The sequence below is a fragment of the Oncorhynchus gorbuscha genome, linkage group LG17 (genome assembly GCF_021184085.1).
Source record: "Oncorhynchus gorbuscha isolate QuinsamMale2020 ecotype Even-year linkage group LG17, OgorEven_v1.0, whole genome shotgun sequence".
NCBI lineage: Eukaryota > Metazoa > Chordata > Actinopteri > Salmoniformes > Salmonidae > Oncorhynchus > Oncorhynchus gorbuscha.
This window is the reverse complement of record NC_060189.1, coordinates 45,073,661-45,100,902: the sequence shown is the minus strand read 5'-3', so window position 1 is coordinate 45,100,902 and position 27,242 is coordinate 45,073,661. Positions and strand designations below refer to the sequence as shown.

The following is a 27,242-nucleotide window of genomic DNA, read 5'->3' as shown; positions in this document are numbered from 1 at the left end:
TTATTTGTCATATGCTTTTTAAACAACAGGTGTAGACTAACGGTGAAATGCTTACTTACCGGCCCTTCCCAACAATGCAGAAAGGAAAATAATATAAATAATATAAAAATAATAACAAGAGAAATAAATACACAATGAATAATGATAACTTGGTTATATACACGTGGTACCAGTACCGAGTCAATGTGCCGGGGTATGAGATAATTGAAGTAGATACACTATATATACGAAATCATGTGGACATCAAATTAGTGGATTCGGCTATTTCAGCCGCACCCATTGTTGACAGGTGTATAGAAATCGAGCACACAGCCATGCAATCTCCATAGACAAACATTGGCAGTAGAATGGCTTTACTGAAGAGTTCAGTAACTTCACCGTCATAGGATGCCACCTTTCCAACAAGTCAGTTTGTCAAATTTGTGCCCTGCTAGAATTGCCCCGGTCAACTGTAAGTGCTGTTGTTGTGAAGTGGAAATGTCGAGGAGGAACAACGGCCCAGCCGCGAAGTGGTAGGCCATACAAGCTCACAGAACGGGACAGCCGAGTGCCAAAGCACGTAGCACATAAAAATTGTCTGGACTGGTGTAAAGCTCGCCGCTATTGGACTCTGGAGCAGTGGAAACTGGAGTGATTAATCATGCTTCACCATCTGGCAGTCCGACAGACAAATTTGCCCGAATGCATAGTACCAGCTGCAAAGTTTGGTGGAGGAGGAATATTGATCTGGGGCTGTTTTTCATGGTTCAGTTTAGACCCCTTAGTTCCAGTGAAGGGAAATCTTAAAGCTACAACATTCAATGACATTTTAGACGATTCTATGCTTTCAAATTTGTGGCAATAGTTTGGGGAAGGCCCTTTCCTGTTTCAATAAATAAAATCTGCTAAACACGTGTATGTGACCAATAAAATGTGATTTGATTTGATTTGGTCATTTAGTGTATGTACATATGGGTATGGATAAAGTGTCTAGGCAACAGGATAGATAATACACAGTAACAGCAGCATCTGTGATGAGTCAAAAGAGAGTGCAAAATATGGTCAATGCAGATAGTCCAGGTAGCTATTTAGCAGTGTTATGGCTTGGGGGTAGAAGCTGTTCAGTGTCCTCTTGGTTCCAGATTTGGTCCATCGGTACCACTTGGATGGCTGGTGTCTGACCATTTTCCTCTGACACCGCCTGGTATAGAGGTCCTGGGTGGCAGGGAGCTCAGCCCCAGTGAAACTAAGTCCAGGGAGATGTGAGACCAGGAACGGTGAGGGACAGGCAGAGGTTGGAGGAGACCAGCCAGAGCTTGCCAAGGAGTCTTGTTCTGTGCACAGACTGTGTAAGCATTGATGAATGCGGAGATGTCAGGAACCATGGTAGGCCACCAAAAGCGTTGTTGCACAAAGGCCAGGGTCCGACGGGAGCCTGTGTGGCAGGCAAGCCTGGAGGAGTGGGTCAACTCCAGGACTGAGGAGCAAGCCACATCAGGAACCAACATCTGTTTATCTGTGTGTGTGTGTGTGTCCCCCCGGGGTTCGGCTGGGAACGCTGCACCTCACAAACCTGCTTCCCTATTCCCCAGATGAGTGCCGTCGCCAGGCACGAGGTAGGAAGGATCGTTTCAGGTTCCGGGATAGTAGCCCTTTCCCAGGAAACAGTGCAGCTGTACCCTGGATGTAGGCTGGGGCCAGGTAGGTTTCAGGTATGACCCAGTTGCAGACAGTGTCGAAGTAACAAAAGTTTATTTCTAGTACAGGGGCAGGCAAACATTACATTACATTACATTTAAGTCATTTAGCAGACGCTCTTATCCAGAGCGACTTACAAATTGGTGCATTCACCTTATGACATCCAGTGGAACAGCCACTTTACAATAGTGCATCTAAATCTTTTAAGGGGGGGTGAGAAGGATTACTTTATCCTATCCTAGGTATTACTTAAAGAGGTGGGGTTTCAGGTGTCTCCGGAAGGTGGTGATTGACTCCGCTGTCCTGGCGTCGTGAGGGAGTTTGTTCCACCATTGGGGAGCCAGAGCAGTGAACAGTTTTGACTGGGCTGAGCGGGAACTGTACTTCCTCAGTGGTAGGGAGGCGAGCAGGCCAGAGGTGGATGAACGCAGTGCCCTTGTTTGGGTGTAGGGCCTGATCAGAGCCTGGAGGTACTGAGGTGTCTTTCCCCTCACAGCTCCGTAGGCAAGCACCATGGTCTTGTAGCGGATGCGAGCTTCAACTGGAAGCAAGTGGAGAGAGTGGAGGAGCGGGGTGACGTGAGAGAACTTGGGAAGGTTGAACACTAGACAGGCTGCGGCGTTCTGGATGAGTTGTAGGGGTTTAATGGCACAGGCAGGGAGCCCAGCCAACAGCGAGTTGCAGTAATCCAGATGGGAGATGACAAGTGCCTGGATTAGGACCTGCGCCGCTTCCTGTGTGAGGCAGGGTCGTACTCTGCGGATGTTGTAGAGCATGAACCTACAGGAACGGGCCACCGCCTTGATGTTAGTTGAGAACGACAGGGTGTTGTCCAGGATCACGCCAAGGTTCTTAGCGCTCTGGGAGGAGGACACAATGGAATTGTCAACCGTGATGGCGAGATCATGGAACGGGCAGTCCTTCCCGGGAGGAAGAGCAGCTCCGTCTTGCGATGATCGAAGTTCAGCTTGAGGTGGTGATCCATCATCCACACTGATATGTCTGCCAGACATGCAGAGATGCGATTCGCCACCTGGTGATCAGAAGGGGGAAAGGAGAAGATTAATTGTGTGTCGTCTGCATAGCAATGATAGGAGAGACCATGTGAGGTTATGACAGAGCCAAGTGACTTGGTGTATAGCGAGAATAGGAGAGGGCCTAGAACAGAGTCCTGGGGACACCAGTGGTGAGAGCGCGTGGTGAGGAGACAGATTCTCGCCACGCCACCTGGTAGGAGCGACCTGTCAGGTAGGACGCAATCCAAGCGTGGGCCGCGCCGGGAGATGCCCAACTCGGAGAGGGTGGAGAGGAGGATCTGATGGTTCACAGTATCGAAGGCAGCCGATAGGTCTAGAAGGATGAGAGCAGAGGAGAGAGAGTTAGCTTTAGCGGTGCGGAGCGCCTCCGTGATACAGAGAAGAGCAGTCTCAGTTGAATGACTAGTCTTGAAAACTGACTGATTTGGATCAAGAAGGTCATTCTGAGAGAGATAGCGGGAGAGCTGACCAAGGACGGCACGTTCAAGAGTTTTGGAGAGAAAAGAAAGAAGGGATACTGGTCTGTAGTTGTTGACATCGGAGGAATCGAGTGTAGGTTTTTTCAGAAGGGGTGCAACTCTCGCTCTCTTGAAGACGGAAGGGACGTAGCCAGCGGTCAGGGATAAGTTGATGAGCGAAGTGAGGTAAGGGAGAAGGTCTCCGGAAATGGTCTGGAGAAGAGAGGAGGGGATAGGGTCGAGCGGGCAGGTTGTTGGGCGGCCGGCCGTCACAAGACGCGAAATTTCATCTGGAGAGAGAGGGGAGAAAGAGGTCAGAGCACAGGGTAGGGCAGTGTGAGCAGAACCAGCGGTGTCGTTTGACTTAGCAAACGAAGATCGGATGTCGTCGACCTTCTTTTCAAAATGGTTGACGAAGTCATCTGCAGAGAGGGAGGAGGTGGGGGAGGGGGAGGAGGATTCAGGGGAGGAGAAGGTGGCAAAGAGCTTCCTAGGGTTAGAGGCAGATGCTTGGAATTTAGAGTGGTAGAAAGTGGCTTTAGCAGCAGAGACAGAGGAGGAAAATGTAGAGAGGAGGGAGTGAAAGGATGCCAGGTCCGCAGGGAGGCGAGTTTTCCTCCATTTCCGCTCGGCTGCCCGGAGCCCTGTTCTGTGAGCTCGCAATGAGTCGTTAAGCCACGGAGCGGGAGGGGAGGACCGAGCCGGCCTGGAAGATAGGGGACATAGAGAGTCAAAGGATGCAGAAAGGGAGGAGAGGAGGGTTGAGGAGGCAGAATCAGGAGATAGGTTGGAGAAGGTTTGAGCAGAGGGAAGAGATGATAGGATGGAAGAGGAGAGAGTAGCGGGGGAGAGAGAGCGAAGGTTGGGACGGCGCGATACCATCCGAGTATGGGCAGTGTGGGAAGTGTTGGATGAGAGCGAGAGGGAAAAGGATACAAGGTAGTGGTCGGAGACTTGGAGGGGAGTTGCAATGAGGTTAGTGGAAGAACAGCATCTAGTAAAGATGAGGTCGAGCGTATTGCCTGCCTTGTGAGTAGGGGGGAAGGTGAGAGGGTGAGGTCAAAAGAGGAGAGGAGTGGAAAGAAGGAGGCAGAGAGGAATGAGTCAAAGGTAGACGTGGGGAGGTTAAAGTCGCCCAGAACTGTGAGAGGTGAGCCGTCCTCAGGAAAGGAGCTTATCAAGGCATCAAGCTCATTGATGAACTCTCTGAGGGGACCTGGAGGGCGATAAATGATAAGGATGTTAAGCTTGAAAGGGCTGGTAACTGTGACAGCATGAAATTCAAAGGAGGCGATAGACAGATGGGTAAGGGGAGAAAGAGAGAATGACCACTTGGGAGAGATGAGGATCCCGATGCCACCACCCCGCTGACCAGAAGCTCTCGGGGTGTGCGAGAACATATGGGCGGATGAAGAGAGAGCAGTAGGAGTAGCAGTGTTATCTGTGGTGATCCATGTTTCTGTCAGTGCCAAGAAGTCGAGAGACTGGAGGGAGGCATAGGCTGAGATGAACTCTGCCTTGTTGGCTGCAGATCGGCAGTTCCAGAGGCTACCGGAGACCTGGAACTCCACGTGGGTCGTGCGCGCTGGGACCACCAGATTAGGGTGGCCGCGGCCACTCGGTGTGGAGCGTTTGTATGGTCTGTGCAGAGAGGAGAGAACAGGGATAGACAGACACATAGTTGACAGGCTACAGAAGAGGCTACGCTAATGCAAGGAGATTGGAATGACAAGTGGACTACACGTCTCGAATGTTCAGAAAGTTAAGCTTACGTAGCAAGAATCTTATTGACTAAAATGATTAAAATGATACAGTACTGCTGAAGTAGGCTAGCTGGCAGTGGCTGCGTTGTTGACACTACACTAATCAAGTCGTTCCGTTGAGTGTAATAGTTTCTACTGTGCTGCTATTCGGGGGTTAGCTGGCTAGCTAGCAGTGTTGATTACGTTACGCTGCGTTAAAAGAACGACAATAGCTGGCTAGCTAACCTAGAAAATCGCTCTAGACTACACAATTATCTTTGATACACAGACGGCTATGTATATCCAGTTCCTTGTTTTGTCGGGTCAGCTATCCATTTACTTGTTTGGACATGAGTGGCTATCACATGACCAAGGCCATGTCAGCTTAGGTTGTGAGTGATGTGTTGTTCTGAAAGAGAGTTAGTCACAATCACAGAACTATGGGCATTGATTTGAAAAGGGAGGAAGACCCTATTTGCCTTCCTTTATGGTCGTGGTCTTTTATCAAACAGACAAAGGGATTAGGATGAGAGAAATTGATTGAGTCTTGTGTCCTACTATCCGCATTCCCGGAGGCTACTGCTTTCATTCTTATTATCAGACAAAACCTGAAAGTACTGTACAACAGAAGGAATTGTTAAAGCGGAACTTAAAGAGATGGCTCACCCAAATTACAAAATGATATGTTGATTTCCTTACCCTGCAAGCAGAAAAGAGAGCAATCAATGCTTTGGTTTAGTTAACCTGGCCACTTTCTCCAAACTATTTAGCATGTTTCTCCAAGAACCAATGCATCCTGAATTGAAATTGACTGTGTAAAATAAAGTAACTTTAAGATGATTTAGGTATGAAACACAAAACAACATTTAAGCAATCAAGCATTGAATTGAATATGATCATGGTGCCAGGACTGGTTCAATTACTTCCTTTCAGGAATAATGCATCATATTCAGGTTTGGTAGAAACTAAGGCCCTATAAGGGGATTTGTTCAGGTTTGAGGTAACTTTCTCTCAAAGTGGCCCTTTATGTTTTATGCTGCTCTTCTGGCAACAGCTGTCTTTGTGATATCAGGTGCTTTGTATTTAGAAATTTGGGTCATTATGCGAACGTCGATGGACTATTACTCATTTCATACAAAGGTGTAAGATGACGTCACTCATGAAGTAGATTCGTAGTCCACTCCCACTCATAAAGGTAGGTCAGTAGAACTACCTATCATCCAATCTATGATATTTAATTCCTACATGAGAAAACTTCCACAGAGAAATGGACTGGAAACTTTTGTACAAATGAAAATAAATCTAATTCAATGGTTTTATACTATACTATAACTATATTCAAATCCACAAAGGGAAAATGTAAAGAAATTGAAAATTCGCTAAACTGTGGAAAATGAAATACACTCCTGGCAAATCCATGTTGACTGCACTTGTGCTTTGGAAAATCTTCCAGTAACCACTGGCGTAAGCATGTGTAGACTAGTGTCACCGGACATTTTGACTTCAAGGACTTCAAAAGAACAATGGAGTCTGTCATATCCCTATTGTGGTTTCCCCTCGACCGGGGGCTTCCCCCTTCTCTCTTTTGATGTGTCGCACCCCTCAATTTCCCCAAATGTAGATTGTCCTGAGGACAACACGCATGAATGCCCCCAAATAATCGTCTCTTTGGTTGTTTTTGTACCTCCCTATAGCTCCATGGCGGTTCCCCCAACTACGACCTCCACAGAATGCTCCAGAACCCTATCAAGGCCCAGTTTGGAGTGATGGTATACAGGCAGCAAGATGGAGACAGACGGAATCAGAGAGCATGCTAACATCGCCGTGACTACACAGACAGAAGGACACCTCATCTCATTCGCCTCAGGAAAAAACTGTTGTGCTCTTGCTATTTTGCCATTTAATCCTTGACTCGTGATTTTATTAGTTTATCAGTGTATCATTTCTTCGACATACCTGAATAACTTGAGTAACTTGAGTTGAAGTTGCATGAAAGGTTGTTAGTTGATTGGGCTACTTCAAACTCTTGAGAGCCTCTCAGGACTAGGCCCCACCCCATCCCCACGCTAGTGTGATGCATGTTATGAGCAGCCCATCGCTGACCAATGAGACAGAGAACTGCAGCAGCGAATGCAGCAGCAGTGCCGCCAGCACCACCTCCGACCTCTCCCCAATGTTGGGCCACATCCCCTCTGCTTCTACTCTCCCCTCTCCCTTCCCCAATGAACACCCCCTGCACCCTACCACACTACCCCACCACTACACCCCACCGCCACCACCACCCCTACCCCCGAACACACCTCCTCCTCCTCCTCCCCCACCACCAACCTCCCTCTCCAGCCACGGTGTGTGGAAGAAGCGGCAGGTGCGGAGCTTTTTCTGGAAGCCCATCCCAGAGGAGAAGGTGCGGGGGCAGCCCAACATCTGGACCATGGCGGTGCGCTGCCAGCAGCAGTACCAGATCGACGTGCGCTCCGTGGAGGAGCTGTTCGGCCAGCCGGAGGAAGTGCAGGGCCGGGGGTGTGTGCCCGCCACCAGTGGATCCTCCTCAGCCCGCATCACCCGGTCCAGGTCCTTCAAGGAGAACAAGGACAAGGTGAGTCTGACTGGGTGGATTGTGAATGGTGGATTAGAATACGCCCTGACCTGTTTTTGTTTTGCTGGTGGAATTACACGACAGAAGAGTGCTGGTAGGTCCCCTTCACTAGAAAAAGATGTTAGCAGTATACTGTGCTTAACAAAGAGTTTTTGGTTTGCACTAACATGACTAAGATTGACTGGTTGGTATGGCAGTTTACTCTGTAGTAAAAACAATAAAACGAAACAGAAATTGACAACAACAAGACCAGTATAGACAGACAGTATATACTGTACCTGAACCTGAACTCAAAGGTTATTCTTTGAAGTCACTGTAATCACAGAACACAAGCTAACACAACCACTGCACAGCACAGCACAGCACAATCAGCCTCGTCTCGAGGGATGGAAATAACACTACCAATACAGAAGCCAATTGTATGGCATGGTAAATCATTGTATACCCCTGAAAAAGGCTTTGGACAAACTGTAAATCTATGCCCACATGAGGCTTAGTGAAGCTTATGTCACAGTTTGACAGTCTGAGCAACCTGGAGGGAATACTGGCTGTTATTTCACAACCCCTATTCCTCAAGGGACTCCAAATATAGCAACATGCTACACACTACTCCCGAGAGCCCTGTGATTGTACGTAGGATATACAGTGCCTTCAGAAAGTAATCACACCCCTTGACTTTTTCCACATGTTGTTGTTACAGCCTGAATGTATTAAATTGAGGTTGTCACTGGCCTACACACAATACCCCATAATGTCCAAGTGGAATTACATTTTTAGAAAAGTAAAAAAAAAAAAAAAAAATGACAAGCTGAAATATCTTGAGTCAATAAGTATTCAACCCCTTTGTTATGGCAAGCCTAAATAAATTCAGCAGTAGAAATGTGCTTAACAAGTCACATAATAAGTTGCATGGACTCACTGTGTGCAATATTAGTGTTTAACATGATATTTGAATGACTACCTCATCTCTGTACCCCATACATGTAATGATCTGTAAGGTCCCTTAGTCAAGTATTGAATTTCAAACGCAGATTCAACCACAAAGATCACGGAGGGTTTCCAAATGCCTCGCAAAAAATACACCTATTGGTAGATGGATAAAAATGGTGTATCAATACACCCAGTCACTACAAAGATACAGACGTCCTTCCTGACTCAGTTGCCAGAGAGGAAGCAAACCACTCTGGGATTTCACCACAAGGCCAATGGTGACTTTAAAACAGATAAAGAGTTTAATGGCTGAGATAGAAGAAAACTGAGGAGGGATCATCAACATTGTAGTTACTCCACAATTGTCAGCGATTGGGTGCAGAAATGTAGCGGAGTCAGGCGCAGAACACAGGTTTGAGCAACACAACGGAGTTTACTCAAAAAAGTCAAGCAAAATTTCCAAATAGGAACATACATACACACTAGCACATACAACAACCACTTAGACACCGACAATCACGGACAGAACAGAAATGTATGCCAGAGGGTTAAATAAGGAACATGATATGGGAATTGAAACCAGGTGTGTGTAATACAGAACGAAACTGAAACATGGATCGGTGGTGACTAGAAAGCCGGTGATGTCGACCGCCGAACACCATCCGAACAAGGAGAAGGGGTGACTTCGGTGGAAGTCGTGACAACAACATCAAATCATGCTTTATTTATACAGCACATTTCAGACGTGGAATGCAACGCAATGTGCTTTACAGGGGAAAACAATGAAATTAAATGCTGAAATATTTACTACACAATATCATAAAAAACGAAAGAATTACAGAAGCCGAACAACTAAAAAGCACCCTAAGGAAAAGCAAAGCTAAAAAGATGTGTTTTAAGATCTGTGTTTTAAATATGTGCACAGTTTCGGCCCCCTTAATGTTCTCTGGCAGGCTATTCCAGAGGATGGGGCATAATAACTAAAGGCTGCCTCTACATACTTCTTGGTGCTAGGCTTCGGATAGTTATAATACCAATACCAAAGTACATGAGGAACCTAATTGACAGAGTGAAAGGAAGGAAACCTGTACATAATAACAAATATTCAAATATTCTAAAACATGTTGTTTGCAACAAGGCACTAAAGTAATGCTGCAAAAAATCTGGAAAAGCAATTAACTTTCTGATTTCCATCAGACACTGGGAGACGAATTCCCCTTTCAGCAGGACAATAACCTAAAACAGAAGACCAAATCTACACTGGAGTTGCTTACCAAGACGACAGTGCATGTTCCTGAGTTTTGACTAAAATCTACTTGAAAATCTATGGCAAGACCTGAAAAAGGTTGTCTAGCCATCATCAACAACCAATTTAACAGAGCTTGAAGAATTTTGAAAAGAATAATGGACAAATGTTGCAAAATCCAGGTGTGGAAAACTCTTAGAGACCAACCTAGAAAGATTCACAGCTACAATCACTGCCAAAGGTGCTTCTACAAAGTATTGATGCAGGGGTGTGAATAAATTCGATATTTATGTATTTAATTTCCAATCCATTTGCAAAAACATTTTAAAACATGTTTTCACTTTTTTATGGGGTATGGGGCTGAGAGATTATTATATATATATATATTTTTTAAATAAATGTTGAATTCAGGCTGTACAATTTTGGGGGAATAAGTCAAGGGGCATGAATGCGTTCTGAAGGCACTGTGGATACAGAAACAATAGCACCACAAATGCCAGCATTTGTGGTGCTGTACCTTAAAGGGATACTTTGCGATTGAAGCCCATTATATACATGCAATGAAGCCCATTACATACATGCACTTCCTCAGAACTCGTGGATACCATTTTTATGTCTCAGTGTCCAGTATGAAGGAAGTTAAAGGTAGTTTCGCAAGCCAATGCTAACTAGCATTAACGCAATAACTGGAAGTCATAGGCATTATGAAGGTATTTTTATGACAGGTTTTATTGTTTTATGCAGTTCCTTTGTCAGGGACCATGTGCAAATAAAACATGAATCTCTGAGACTGCAATGTAATGCATTGTACTAGCTCATTGTGGCAGCATTGTACAGCAAATGTTCATAACCAGACCCTGGGCAGGTGTACAATAAAAAACATTCATCGGAATTCTTCTGGCTGGCATCTATGTCACCATCTGTGGCACCATCTGTGGCACCAGTTACTAACCAAACCTCAATGTTGCACAACCGTCCGTGATTGGGAGTCCCATAGGACAGTGCACAATTGGCCCAGCGCCATCTGGGTTTGGCCGGTGTAGGCCGTCATTGTAAATAAGAATTTGTTCTTAACTGACTTGGCTATTTAAATAACAAAAATGTTAATACAAAATAAATTCCAAAAGGAAGTATGCCCTATTTTGCTTTTAACACAATTGCTCTGCCATATGCTAGTGTAAATAGTGATGATGGCTTGATAAAAACATATTTAGATTTGTTTTTCAACTTTTTTTCAACTTTTCCTCCCAATGCACTTTTTCGGCATCATGATGTCCCAATAAATCATCTATATTTTTGCATTTAAACTTCAGTTTTGGATTGTCGACTTTTTCGACAGTGTGCGGGTCTCCATCTCTCCTATTCTTATTTTGAAACCTTTTCAAATACTTGAGGCAGTGGAATGTAGCTCTTATAGAGTTTCAACTAAAAGGCAACTATTTTCTTTGATATTCAAATACAGGCCTCAGAAAAACAAATAATATTTGAAAAATATATATTTATTTGAAGGCTGTCAAATATTTGATGAAGAACCGAAAACGCTCACCCCATTTCTATGCAATTAAAATGCAATGACCAAAGTATTAAGTCACATGCTAATAAAATGTTTCTCCAAAAGTAACTACAGTTTTATTACACAGGTACAAGAACAGTTAAAAAAAATATATATATTTTTATTTCACCTTTATTTAACCAGGTAGGCTAGTTGAGAACAAGTTCTCATTTGCAACTGCGACCTGGCCAAGATAAAGCATAGCAGTGTGAACAGACAACACAGAGTTACACATGGAGTAAACAATTAACAAGTCAATAACACAGTAGAAAAAAAGGGGAGTCTATATACAATGTGTGCAAAAGGCATGAGGAGGTAGGCGAATAATTACAATTTTGCAGATTAACACTGGAGTGATAAATGATCAGATGGTCATGTACAGGTAGAGATATTGGTGTGCAAAAGAGCAGAAAAGTAAATACATAAAAACAGTGCGGGGATGAGGTAGGTGAAATGGGTGGGCTATTTACCAAATAGACTATGTACAGCTGCAGCGATCGGTTAGCTGCTCAGATAGCTGATGTTTGAAGTTGGTGAGGGAGATTTTTTTTTTTTCAAGTGATTTTTGCAATTCGTCGTTAAGTGTTACTGAGAATGCTAACAGTAACGAAATATGGCTATTAAGTGTCGAAAGGAAACTAAATATGCAAAAAGCTGCCGTCTTGAATCAACTACAGCCAAGGTAAGTCTAATATCATGTTATATTCCCCAATAGGGGAACCCTGCACTATACTTTATTTGCCCCCCCCCCAACATAAACTGCTATAAAATCACCCGGAAATCAACTCAAAGTTATTTTAATGTAGGAAATCGGTTCCCAAGTATTCCCACGCATAAATTTAGAGGCAAACGTGATCGTATCTCAATGTAATCAGGGTTTGGAATGATTCTATTTTTGTCAAATACTACAGTTGAAGTCAGAAGTTTACATACACTAAGGTTGGAGTCATTAAAACTAGTTTTTCAACCACTCAACAATTTTTTCTTAACAAACTATAGTTTTGGCAAGTCGGTTCGGACATCTACTTTGTGGATGACTTAATTAATTTTTCCAACGATTGTTTACAGACATATTATTTCATTTATAATTCACTGACTGGATCACAAATCCAGTGGGTCAGAAGTTTACATACACTAAGTTGACTGTGCATTTAAGCATTTCACATTCTTAAAATAAAGTGGTGATCCTAACTGACCTAAGACAGGGAATTTCTACTAGGATTAAATGCCAGGAATTGTGAAAAACTGAGTTTAAATTTATTTGGCTAAGGTGTATGTAAACTTCCTACTTCAGCTTTATATCAGTTTGGGATTTGTGCAGTCAAAATGTGCAGTGTACAAATTATTTATAATTATGTTCCGGTCTCACGACCATCTGCTCATGGAAAAATCGTCTCACGGCTGAATGTATTTGGGGAACCCTGGAATAGTATGTTTGAAACAAGAACACTTCCCCTCCGATGGAAAATGAGTTTTGAAGTTGCTTTTGCCTATCATCCAAATTGCTGATTGCAATGATTGCAATGGCTTTTAATTTTTCTGTTGTATTTTCAGCTGTCATACAATTTATTGCAGCTTTCAACTGTTTCAGTGGCACTTATTGTTCACCTAATACATTTTTTGCACTATTGGTTAGAGCCTGTAAGTAAGCATTTCACTGTAAGGTCTACTACACCTGTTGTATTCGGCACACGTGACAAATAAACTTTGATTTGATGTTGAAAGAGTCATACTTATCTGTACAAAATATAATTGTTTTTTGTTTGACTTGATTATGTACACCTGAGGCAATGGACATTCAGGAGAACGGACATTTACAGAATGCTCAGATATACATCTATTGTGTAGATCAAATATGACTGTCAGATAAATTGGAAGAGAATAGGAAATTGTGTTCTATTCATTCAAATTTTTATCTTCAAAAATGTAGTTCCAGATACAACCCAGATACAAGGCGAGCCAATCTAATAGTTTCGGAAAAGTAGTCACTTCCTGAGATCTATATAAAAAAAAACGTACCGGTAGTTGCTTAAAAAATAGTACTTTTTTATAGTCTTCACCCCCTATTGTTTTAACTATAGTTAAACATATAGTTATCCCAGGTCTGGAAGAGTTGCAGAGTTAATTGAAAATAATACCATTGTTGGTTAGTTATTTATTTCATTAACTAGGTAATTTGCTCTTGATCCATATGGTCTATCCACTTGAAACTTGTGGACAATATGGACACAGATATAAACCATTAATACTATACATAAATACAGTTTTTAAAAGTTATTCAAGCGCAAAATTACTACCGTACACCGTTCAAAGGTGCTTATGTTTTGTGTCTTGCCCATTCACCCTCTGAATGGCACACATACACAATCCATGTCTCAATTGTCTCAAGGCTTAAACATCTTTCAATAACGTTTCTCCTTTTCTTCATCTACACTGATTTAAAAAGTGACATCAATAAGTGATCATATTGTTCACCTGGAATCACCTGGTCAGTCTATGTAATGGAAAGAGCATGTGTTTTGTGTACTCATTGTAGATACTCACCTGTTATGTACCAACATTATTGATCCCGGTAACGTTGGTAAATTACCTGTACCTTTACAACACTAATCTCGCATCACAATCATTCCCACATGATCCTCCTGTACCGAATCGTGTTCTTCTCTTTCTACTGTTCTCAGATCAGCATTCTGGACTCCAAGCGGGGCATGAACGTGGGCATTTTCCTCAGGCAGTTCAAGAAGTAAGTATTCCTCCTGTTTTATTACATTAGCTTACATAAAGCGGGGATACAATTCCACCGATCGGCCTGAGGTAGAGAAACGAGACGCCTTGTGTGAAACACGACACCGTTGTGTAACTTGTTTTAAGTGGTAGCCTCCTTAGTCCGGCACGCTAGAGGATAAGGTCACGTGTGCGTGCATGTCGTAATTATGGTGTTTGCTGTATTTACATTTTAGTCATTTAGCAGAGGCTCTTATCCAGGGCAACTTGGGTTAAGTGTGTTAATTTGGGTTAAGTGCCTTGCTCAAGGCACATCAGCAGATTTTTCACTTAGTCGGCTTGGGGATTCAAACCAGCAACGTTTTGATTACTGGCCTATCTCTCTAACCGCTAGGCTACCTGCCGCCCCTGTAGAGTTGTCAATCTGTTAGGGTAGTGGTTCTTAACCCAGTTCCTAAGGATCCAAAGGCGTGCACTTGTTTTTTTGCCACAGCACTACACACCTGATTCAAATCATCAAAGCTTGATGATGAGTTGATTTTGCTTAGGCAAAAAACAACATTTGCACCCCTTTGGGTCCCCAGGACCCAGATTGACAACCACTGGGTTAGGGTATTTCAATAGAGGGGCGAGGCAAGTTACAGTACAACTAGTTTGTACTGTCTGTGCCTGTTGTGTTTGTTGATCACAGCATGACATACAGTGCCTTGCAGAAGTATTCACCCCCCTTGGCATTTTTCCTATTTTGTTGCATTACAACCTGTAATTTAAATGGATTTTTATTTGGATTTCATGTAATGGACACACACAAAATAAGTCCAAATTGGTGAAGTGAAATGAAAAAAGGGGCACCACCAAGCAAGCGACACCATGAAGACCAAGGAGCTCTCCAAACAGGTCAGGGACAAAGTTGTGGAGAAGTACAGATCAGGGTTGGGTTATAAAAAAATATCTGAAACTTTGAACATCCAACGGCGCAACATTAAATCCATTATTAAAAAATGTAACGAATATGGCACCACAACAAACCTGCGAAGAGAGGGCCGCCCACCAAAACTCACAGACCAGGCAAGGAGGGCATTAATCAGAGAGGCAACAAAGAGACCAAAGATAACCCTGAAGGAGCTGCAAACTCCACAGCGGAGATTGGAGTATCTGTCCATAGGACCACTTTAAGCCGTACACTCCACAGAGCTGGGCTTTACGGAAGAGTGGCCAGAAAAAAAGCCATTGCTTAAAGAAAACAATAAGCAAACAGTTTTGGTGTTCGCCAAAAGGCGTGTGAGAGACTCCCCAAACATATGGAAGAAGGTACTCTGGTCAGATGAGACTAAAATAAATAAAAAATGGCCATCAAGGAAAACGCATCACCCCGAGAATACCATCTCAACAGTGAAGCATGGTGGTGGCAGCATCATGCTGTGGGGATGTTTTTCCATGCTTTTTTCCATGCTTTATGCAGTAGTAGTTTTAATGAAAAACCCCTAGAATTAGTTTTCTAATCAAAGTATTTCTCTATCCAGCCCGACTGGGCATATACTGTATTATTCCGTGTGTGTGTGTGTGACTGGCAGTGCTCTTCTCAGCTCAGACACACAGTTAATAAGTATGGCGTGGAAACATGACGGCCTGCAGAAGAAGTACAGTCTGGTCTTACCGCATCGCTGTCTGTGCATGTCCTTCAAAGGCTCCTGCAAAGTTGTTTTATGTAAAAAAATATATATAATTTCTTTAGACTAATTCCTACATTTACAGAGGAATATTAGTATTGGCACTGAAGATATCCGCACTGAAAGAGCAATGCACGACATACAATACACACTCACATATACACACGGACACATACACACATGCAGGTGCACACACACACACACACACACACACACACACACACACACACACACACACACACACACACACACACACACACACACACACACACACACACACACACACACACACACACACACACACACACACACACACACACACACACACACACACACACACACACACACACACACACACACACACACACACACACACAAAGTACAGAGAGGGTTTCAGGAACATCACAAAAGTGACCCTCAGATTATCTGGGTTGATAATCCAGGAGAAAACGTCCACATTGTTCAAATCAAGTCACCAATCAAATTGTATTGGTCACATACACATGGTTAGCAGATGTTATTGTGAGTGTAGTGAAATGCTTGTGCTTCTAGATCCGACAGTGCAGCAGTATCTAGCAGGTCATATCTAACAATTCCACAACAAAACCTAATACACACAATCTAGCAAAGGAATGGGATGAGAATGTATAAGTATAAAATATATGGATGAGCAGTGACAGAGCGGCTAAGATACAATAGATAGTAAAGAATAGATAGTGAAGGACACAGTATACAGTATATACAGTGGGGCAAACAAGTATTTAGTCAGCCACCAATTGTGCAAATTCTCCTATTTAAAAATATTCTCATATTTTTAAATGGGAGAACTTGCACAATTGGTGGCTGACTAAATACTTTTTTCATCATAGGTAATTTTCATCATAGGTTCACTTCAACTATGACAGACAAAATGAGAAAGAGAAATCCAGAAAATCACATTGTAGGATTTTAATTAATTTACAGTGGGGCAAAAAAGTATTTAGTCAGCCACCAATTGTGAAAGTTCTCCCACTTAAAAAGATGAGAGAGGCCTGTAATTTTCATCATAGGTACACTTCAACTATGACAGACAAAATGAAAAAAGAAATCCAGAAAAGATAGTGAGATATACCTGCGTGCTACCGTACCAGGCGGTTGCCGTACCAGGCAGTGATACAACCTGACAGGATGGCGATAGCTTTGGCTAGCAATATGTCCTACTGTATCTATTACATAAGCAGTCTGGAGTGGCTAATGCTAACTCACTGTGGAGTGGTAGCCTGGGAGAGAGTTGTAGCTCGGGATTTGCATGCCAGCACAGAGCATGTGCTGTATACACTCAGCTTGTACAACACATTTGACACAATGGGTGTGATTGAACTGATATTTTTGTGATACTAATGGAGAGTTTGTCTGCACAGTTGTGCAGAGAAACTCTCCCTTATATCACAACGGTTTTACATCAGTTTACATCAGAGTGTGTACGGGGCCAGAGGGCTGATCTCATAGGACATTTTGCATGGCTCCACCTGTAATTTTCATAGCATTTGACTCTTATCACAAGAGCACCTATCAACACTACCTTGTCCACATTGGATTTGGACACTTTCGCTTATGTAACACAGTCGCTAGTGCTGTACAGTATATCGCCATTTTTTTTGCAAGTGGCTAGCATTGCCTCCAGCCATTCTCAGCTAGCATGTTGCTAACAGTAACTCTAACTACTTATAGTATGTTATTCGTTATTCATGTCGATGGGAACCTTGAATGCAGAAAATAGGCAGATTGATAATGCTAACTAAGCTAACTAGACATTTGAAACATACATTCTCCCCCTTTCAGTTAATCTCCAATGAGAATATCATATTTTAAGTGATTCTCCCGAATTTGATATGACACAAATTTCCACAGAATTCATTTTTACTGAATTAGCGGCATGTTGTTGCAGTTGCACGGGTTCCCACCGCATCTCCCTGAACCCCTTTCAATTAATGGATTCTCCAGTCCCATGGCTCATAAATCCATATCAGGCCTGGGCATTAGGCTCACTCATCGGACTGCCTGTGTTAGGAATGGCTGGATTTACTGCTATGTACAAACAGAGAGTGAGAGCCTGTGTGGTTTACCAATGAACTGAACTGACTGTTTCGGTACCACTTAAGCCATAAGTGGTACCGGCTTTATAACTTGTTTTGTATGAGCCTTTAGGATGTTCTATTATAAGGTGTATAATATGGTATGTTTCTTTGACCAACGGGTATAATGCTTATAACTTGTTATGAGCACGTAAGAGCCTCTTAGAACATGGCTTATAGTGTGTTAAGTCTCATTGCACCAAATTGTCAACTGGCTCAAAATGGCTTTTATTCAGTCAGGATCCTTATGAGATGTTCATAAGATAATATAATAGTGTACATGCTTATAACAAATCTTGCCATGCATTATAACCACATCATAATGCACTATAACGGTTATCACTGTGTCCATCTCATCCAGGTCCAATCACTCCATCGTCGAGGACATTCGCCAGGGAAATGGCAAGCTGTACGGAGCTGAACCCCTCAAAGACCTGCTCAAACTCCTGCCCGAGTCTGAAGAGGTAGGTGTGTGTGTGTGTGTGTGTGTGTGTGTGTGTGTGTGTGTGTGTGTGTGTGTGTGTGTGCGTGCGTGCGTGCGTGCGTGCGTGCGTGCGTGCGTGCGTGCGTGCGTGAAGGAGAAAGTGTGTGAGAGAGAGAGAGAGAGAGAGAGAGAGAGAGAGAGAGAGAGAGAGAGAGAGAGAGAGAGAGAGAGAGAGAGAGAGAGAGAGAGAGAGGGAAAAACACACACACACATACAATGTACCAGCCAAACAAGGCACCAATGCACCACAGTTTTTGAATAGGATACTAGCACAGCCCAGCTTGCATAGGCTTCCTCTATGTCTATGATATAATTAAGCAATAAGGCACGAGGGGGGTGTGGTATATGGCCAATATATCATGGCTAAGGGCTGTTCTTATGCAAGACGCATCGTGGAGTGCCTGGACACAGCCCTTAGCCGTGGTATATTGGCCATATACCACAACCCCCCGTGGTGCCTTATTACTGATCTAAACTGGTTATCAATGTAATTATAGCAGTAAAAACACATGTTTTGGTATACCCGTGGTATACAGTCTGATATACCACGGTTATCAGTCAATCAGCATTCAGGGCTCTAACCACCCAGTTTATAAATACCTTTAAATCATTCTCAAATGGATGGAGCACGATCATTCAATGATTTAATTCAATGACAGACATTTTCTAAGTTACTTTGTAAATCACATTTTTTCATCAAAAGTGACTTACAGTTAGTCATGTGTGCATACATTTGTACATGGGTGGCCCCAGTGGAAATCGAAACCCATGATCCCGACTTTGCAAGCGCCATGCTTTACCAACTGAGCCACACAGGAACATGTTTGTATGTTTATTGTCGTATCCACAGGTAAAGAAACTGAGGGCGTTCAAAGGGGACTCCAGCAAACTGACCCTGGCAGACTCCTTCATGTACCTGTTGATCCAGGTGCCTCGGTAAGCTACACTCATTGGTATTACAGCTCAGAAACGGATTGGCAATAGGGCAGTTTGGACAAATGCTGGTCCATCTTTAGCCTTTTTTTGATGCAGAAGTATCCTTATTTACCTAATAAAGAGGGCCTCAACAAAATAAATGGGCCGGTGTGGGGGCCTCGAGGAAATGCCAGAGACAATTTCTGAACCCTGTTACTGCATGAATCAATCAAATCTTGATTCACTTATCAATCAAATCAGCCATGAGTCTACCTTGCTAGTATTTTTCAGGTACCCACAACTGCTCATTCTTCAATTGAATTTTCTCAAAGGAAAATGCATGGTTATATGCTATAGCATAAATTATGCAGGTTTGAGAAATTGACTGAGTACTTACTTCAATTAAATAAAAGGGTGTGTAGTATATGGTACTGTACATAAGGTCTATTCTATTTTGCTTCAAGGGCTAAGCTACTGATGTTTTTCTCCCTGGTAGTTAATTGATCAAGGCCAAGTGTAAATCAGTACCAGATTAGAAGAATGAAAACCAGCAGTGCTTTGGCCCACGAGACTGAGGGCCTGGAGTTGTATAGCAAATTGCACTATTCTGTGCCCTGTGCCAGTGAATCTGACAACCCCTGTTCTCTGTCGCTCCCTGCCAGGTTTGAGTTGCGCATCGAGGCCATGGTCCTGCGTGAGGAGTTCTTTCAGTCCTGCTCTGTGATGAGCCATGAGATCGATGTCATCCGCGTGGCCACCAAAGGTAATGATGATGACACACCACTGCCCCACCATCGGCCACTGGCGCTGCCACACATCGTCGACTGGTGACCCAGAGTCACTTCTCTGAGGTGTGACAAGGACCCAGTGTGTATGTGCGGGTGCGTGCGTGTTATATGAGCTGGTGCTGTATTTGGACAGATTTAAAAAGTAGATGAGTGATAGCAGCAGAACAGCAGAACAGAACAGAAAAACGGAAAATAACAAAATGATTTGAGGAACAGAACCCAAACCAACAAACAAAAGTGCTGTATACTGTTCCTGTCACGTTCGTCATAAGGAGTAGACCAAGATGCAGCATGGTATGTTTCCATCCTTTATTTTGGAAATGAAAACGTCAAAGAACAAAACGAACAAAACGAACAAACGAAACGTGACGCTCGACTAATGCTCACAGGAAACAATACATAGACAAGATCCCACAAAGCACAATGGGAAATGGCTACCTAAAAATGATCCCCAATCAGAGAGAACGATAAACAGCTGCCTATAATTGGGAACCATATCAGGCCAACATAGATATACAATTCCCCTAGATAACCCACCCTAAATTACACCCCGACACAACCAACAAAGAGAATAAACCGCTTTCTATGGTCAGGGTGTGACAGTTCCGTAACAGAACTGTTATTTTGAAAGCATGGGAACAGGTTAATAATATTACCTTACATTCTGGGCATTTTCTTCCAGTCCGACAAAAATCACAACAAAGCTCCTATGCAAAGCCCTCATTCTGTCACTCAGAAACGTATTACAGAGTCTGCCTGCCAGCTGTAAATCTTTGCCAGTGGGTGTGCGTGTGTGTGTAGGCTACATGCCCCTCCCCTCTGAAGCATAGGTTACTGTAGCCTACTGACGACATTACAAGTGTAATTCAGAAATTAGGCAGAGATGTTAAATTAGAGAAGAATGGATAGACTTTTTCAATGCTTGTTAAGGATACTATAGTTATCAGGTTTCACATTGGATTGATTAGATACAAAAAGTAAGACGCATTTTTAATTCTAGCTAACGTTTGCTCTGGTCCAACTTTAAACCAACTTGGAAAGTTCAAAGTTCAAAGTTCCTCCATAGAAGCCGCTCCGTAGGTATAATTCTGTGGACCTAATACAGATAATGCATAACATAAGATGCCCAGCGCTTCAAGGCAAGCTTCCACCATCCTCTCTCGTTCTCTCCTCACCCTCAAAATGTCAGTTGCGTCTCGCACCCTACACTGTGACTGGCAGCACAGTATGTGTGTTTGTCTTTCATTATGATTAAATGCTATTATGACAAAATTCAATTTGCTCTTTTAACGACTTTCTTATACAGATTAAATTGCTTACCTGCTCCACAGCAAGTTTCTCTATCCTCACTGATTGGTGAAGTCATTTAATGTCGAGCTAAATGTAAAGAAAAATATTTCAGAGTTTTACAAAGGAACAGAAAGAAATTATATAAACCAGTACTTTTTTGGGGTTCATACCAGTTCATAACAAAATAAATAATGGTTCTGTTCAGAAGTAAACGTCTGAAAAATAATTTTAATCCCAAACCCTGGTTCATGCAGAGGATGTTTTCAGGTTAATGACATAAATGGGGGTTCATGTCTGCAATGAACAGACATGTAAATACAGCGATACAGAGATAGAAAAATACTGAGCTACGTACTGTATTTACAGCTATATAGAGACATGGATGGATGCACCGGGAGAATTTTTCAGGGGTAGGGATAGTAAACCAAATCTGGTTAATGGTTAATGATTGCAAAGGACAAAACAGACTGTGCTGATGGTGCCGCGGTGTGTCAGTGTTATTATGCTGTAGGGTTTCCATTAATCTCTGCGTCTGAAACCATTCATATGATCCACAGTCAACTTGTTTTTATAATTTGGGCTCTGAAATATGCAAGTCGTTGACATTTATTGCAGTACAGTGGGCCTATGCATGATTTGTTGGTATGCAGCTACTGTAGCTAATACATTCAAATGAGCTTGGTAGTGCCTAAAGAGCAGCACCAATTTAGCTAATTATTTGCCCTGATACATTTAGTAAGCTAAACATATCTTGAGAGTGCAGGCTGCTGTATCATTTGCATTGTGAGGCCTTTTAGGGCATGACGCAGGGTTTTTGAAGGATTCATAAAACGGCTTGACACAGATTTTCACCTCTCAGTGAATTTGGGGCTTTTACAACACAGGTAGAAGGGACTGAGCCCTGATCTCCAGTGCAGAGCCTTATGTTACATTTACATTTAAGTCATTTAGCTGACGCTCTTATCCAGAGCGACTTACAAATTGGTGCATTCACCTTATGACATCCAGTAGAACAGTCACTTTACAATAGTGCATCTAAATCTTAAAGGGGGGGGGGTGAGAGGGATTACTTATCCTATCCTAGGTATTCCTTAAAGAGGTGGGGTTTCAGGTGTCTCCGGAAGGTGGTGATTGACTCCGCTGTCCTGGCGTCGTGAGGGAGTTTGTTCCACCATTGGGGGGCCAGAGCAGCGAACAGTTTTGACTGGGCTGAGCGGGACACGTGTGACACGTGTCGGGAGTGTTATCCTCTCGACCACAGCTCTGCACATTGATGCAACGTTGGAAAAGTTGGTATGCTGTTGTCCATTCGCTATTTAAACAAAGGTCAAGTCACAGACAAGCTACTTCCTGATTGTGATTACTCGTGAAACCAGACTCTTGGTGTGGGCTGACGTTACTCCTAATGAGTAGCTAGCTGTATTGTACAGTATTTGAAATATCAATAGGCCTACAGTCATGCTGGAATTATGACATCATCTCCATACAGTTGTATACCTCAGTTGAGAACTAGCTTGAGTTGTAGTGGAAGTGTATGGTGGAAGTTAATTCCAAACAGAGATGGTGTTAGATGGGGGGCAGACCTGGGTTGAAATACTTGAAAAGTATTTCCAAATACTTTGAGCATTTGCTTGAGTCTGCCTGGAGTGCCAGATGGGCGGGGTTTGCAGTTTTGGAACTTTTTTATTAGTTAGCCAGGCAAGGTCAACTAGGCACAGGTAAAGTATTTGAATCGATTTTTAAGTATTTGAAACCCAGATCTGATGGAGGTTGCTGCTGAATGCTCTGTGAGCTATGGGTTTGTATTGACCCCTCTCTCCTCTCTCTCTCTGTAGAGCTGATGACTTGTGAGGAACTACACGCCATCCTCCACCTGGTCCTGCAGGCTGGAAACATCATGAACGCTGTAAGTCAACGATGCCATTATCTCTCACTCGCTCCCCCCACCCCACCCCTTTCTATTTATCTATCCTAACTCTCTCTTCCTCTCTCTCTCCTCAATCACTCACTCTCTCACTCACTCAGTCGGTCTCTCTCTCTCTCTCTGTCCATCAATCTGTGACATCTGTCTCGTTCTTTCCTCCACATCTCTCCTCTCTTCCTCACTCCTTATCTGTCTGATATGACGATGGCTAAGGTGGGATAATGGCTTTTATTTCACTACTGCCTGTTTATCCTCCTCCCTGTCCCGCAGGGTGGCTACGCGGGCAATGCCGTGGGCTTCAAGCTGTCATCGCTCCTCTCGCTGGCCGACACCAAGGCCAACAAACCTGGCATGAACCTGCTGCATTTTGTGGCTTTGGTGAGTCTGACAGAGAGAGATGGGAAGAGACACTGAAGGAGACACACTGGAGGAAACACACAGACTGTCACACACACCACAGGATATTGATGGCACCTTAATTGGGCAGGACGAGCTCATAGTAATGGCTGGAATGGAATAAATGAAACGGTATCGAACTCATCAAACATGGTAAACATGGTTTCCATGTGTTTGATACCATTCCATTCACTCCATTCCAGCCATTATTATAAGCCGTCCTCCCCTCAGCAGCCTCCTGTAAAACACACACACACACACTGGAGGAGACAGTCACACTGGAGGAGACAAACACACTAGAGTAGACAGACACACTGGAGGAGACAGACCCACTGGAGGAGACAGACACGGTAGAGGAGACAGACACACTGGAGGAGACAAACTGACATGCACACACACACACACACACACACACACACACACACACACACACACACACACACACACACACACACACACACACACACACACACACACACACACACACACACACACACACACACACACACACACACACACACACACACACACACACACACACACACACACACTGTAGGGGAGACCCTGAAGGAGACACACAGAGAGGCAGATTAGTGGAGAATCCCTTTGTAAAGCAAGCAGTGTGCAGGAATATCTTCAGGTTTCTTCTCCTGGTCATGCTCACTTTTAAGATGAAATGTCACCGATTGGGACTATGAGTCAGTGTGCTGACCCGTGGATGCTTTTGGCATTCGCACAGAGTACAGACACTCCCCACTGGGCACAAACTGGTTGAATCAATGTTGTTTCAACGTAATTTGTCCACATATTGAGACATGGAATCTAGGTGGAAAATACATTGGATTTGCAAAAAGTCATCAACTGTTGTTTTGAGGGTAAAATTTAAACCACAGGATTTTCAACATAGTCATAACTTTTATCAAATTCAACCTTGTTCAATTTGTACATTTGAAACAACATCAGATCTTCAACGTTATATCCACTATCAGAAAGCTGATCAGCTGATCTATCTACAGCTATGCATTTGGTCTCTCGTCCAGGATTTTAACCTCTTAGTGATCCCTTCACGCGCCAATCCCTTTAGCGGGATCGATTTGACAACATCTAGTGAAACTGCAGAGTGCCAAATTCAAATTACAGGAATATCAATATTCAACATTCACGAAAATATAAGTGTATATACATCAAAATAAAGCTGAACTTCTTGTTAATCCAGCCGCTGTGTCAGATTTCAAAAAGGCTTTACGGCGAAAGCAGACCATGCGATTATCACAACCAGGCCGGTGCGACACAAAAGTCAGAAATAACGATATAATAAATGCCTTACCTTTGAAGATCCTCTTCTTTTTGTAATCCCAAATGTCTCAGAGACACAAAGAATGATCATTTTGTTTGATAAATTCCTTCTTTATATCCCCAAAATGTCAATTTATTTGTCTTGTTTGATTCAGAAATACACCGGTTCCAACTCACCCAACATGACTACAAAGTATCTAATAAGTTACCTGTAAACTTAGTCCAACACATTTCAAACAACTTTCCTAATCCAACTTCAGTTATCCTAAAATGTAAATAATCGATCAAATTTAAGATGGGATAAACTTTTTCTAATACCGGATAAAAACAATGTGCACGAGTACCTAAATAGTAGGGAACTTCAGAGTGACACATGGAAAACATCGACCAATTTCTGAAGACTATTGACATCTAGTGGAAGCCATAGGAACTGCAACCAGGTTCCTCATAAATAGGGTTTCCCATTGTAAACTATTGGGAAATCCTATGACCGCAATTTGTTTTCTTCCCTGGATGGTTTGTCCTCGGGGTTTAGCCTGCCAAATCAGTTCTGTTCTATTCAGACATTATTCTAACAGTTTTAGAAACTTTAGAGTTTTCTATCCAAATCTACCAATTATATGCATATCCTAGCTTCTGGGTCTGAGTAAGAGGCAGTTTACTTTGGCACGATTTTCATCCGGAAAAGTTCAGCTCTACTTAGCTTTAGAATATGTCACTGACTAATTCCAATTTGTTATCGTGAGAATGATTATTGAGCGTTCTCTTAATAACTAAATAGATTCACTGTTGTTATCGAAGTAATTTCAAGAGATGGGTTTAACAGAACAAATTTAAGCATACTTTATATGCTTTATATATATGATACTATTTATTATACAATGATACTATTTAGGCCTATATTTAGCCTTTTATTATTAATATTCTAAATATTATTATTGTTATAGAATTTGCAAAGTCATCTACAAAACTTTATTTAAAGTGTGTTTAAATAAAGTTTGATTTGATTTTGTCATGATCTTTAACTTATATTTTTGATTGAGATGGAACAGTTCTTTCAACATATCAATTATTAAATGGTTGATAAACTGGAATTAAAGTCAGACGAAGTCAATGGTACAAAATATGCAATTCCTTCAAATGTTGATATTTGGTTGTGGGGACAACAAAACACAATTCAATATCACTTTTGCAATGCACTTTTTCCTATTAACTTGTCTACAAGTTAACAAATTATATGTTGGATTCAGGTCTCCAACTAAACCAAAAATATAATTTCAAGAATAGGATTAAGCTTGTGCCTCAGATTAAACTATCTAAGCATTAGATACAGCTCCTTTAAATGTTGATATTTGTATTACAAATATAACTTTTGTAATACAGTTAATAGCCTAAAGTTAGGCTATTTTACAAACTAATGTGACAGTATTTATTCAACCTTAAAATTAGTAACACATCCAGAGCCACTTATTGAGGTTCCTGTAACTATAAAGATCTTCTTCTGCAGTCATAGAAAGCGTGCATGTTCAAGATAGTATGCAAAGGTTGCAGGTCTGTGGAGATCTTCACAGTTGTTATAATAATCTGTGCAGAATATTAAACAGCATGGATTACTTGTATGTTTAATGTAATCTCAACTACAATACAGGTAATTCAGGGTTCACAGTGAAGCACACAGAAACTAGAGGCCATGAGTAAAGAATGGCTGAGTTATTGATAAATCTGATTTATGTGTCCATTTAAATAATTTGTAAATCCACTCCACAATGGCCTATCAACTTGAAACCGTTTAAGTTCGTCAGAGACATTACCATGATGTACCAAGTCTGGCATTGATATCCTAAAAAATAAGGAAACTATTAACAATTTACTTTTGTTACGCTAATGCTTAAAATAAGTATAAAGAATCTTCTCATGGACTAAAAGTCAGATTCTGTCATGCAGGTGAAAGAGGACCCAAAAGCGACTTGGCGAAAACAGAGTCTTTAATCCAGTAAAGTAAATACAAACAAAAAACACAACTTTCACTCGAAATGACGAGGACAAACTGGAGACTCGATCTTGAACAGCAGGTGAACAGCAGGTTGCCTCGGGAAGGCACTTGAACCAGACAGACTCAGACACCTGCTCACCACGCAGCATCTGAGGAAAACACGACACGACAGGGCGATACACAAACACAGCACGGTGAATTCTAGACAAGGAACCGACAGGACAGGAACGGAACACAAAGGAAGAAATAGGGACTCTAATCAGGGGAAAGGATCGGGAACAGGTGTGGGAAGACTAAATGATTGATTAGGGGAATAGGAACAGCTGGGAGCAGGAACGGAACGATAGAGAGAAGAGAGAGCGAGAGAGTGAGAGAGGGAGGGGAGAGAGAGGGATAGAAAGAGGGAAAGA

The 27,242-nt window shown here is 42.6% G+C and overlaps 1 protein-coding gene across 1 annotated transcript in view; it reads left to right on the top strand.

The window, feature by feature from the left end:
- Nucleotides 1–6,613: 6,613 nt before the first annotated feature.
- The window catches only part of LOC124001216 (FH2 domain-containing protein 1-like), a 42,609-nt gene continuing 21,980 nt past the window's right edge, over nt 6,614–27,242 (top strand). Inside the window, exons 1-7 of the mRNA XM_046307841.1 lie at nt 6,614–7,510; nt 13,920–13,981; nt 18,108–18,210; nt 19,081–19,166; nt 19,808–19,908; nt 23,059–23,129; nt 23,418–23,525. Coding sequence (XP_046163797.1) covers nt 6,989–7,510; nt 13,920–13,981; nt 18,108–18,210; nt 19,081–19,166; nt 19,808–19,908; nt 23,059–23,129; nt 23,418–23,525 — 1,053 coding nt within the window. The 5' untranslated portion in view covers nt 6,614–6,988. The remainder of the gene's footprint in view (nt 7,511–13,919; nt 13,982–18,107; nt 18,211–19,080; nt 19,167–19,807; nt 19,909–23,058; nt 23,130–23,417; nt 23,526–27,242) is intronic.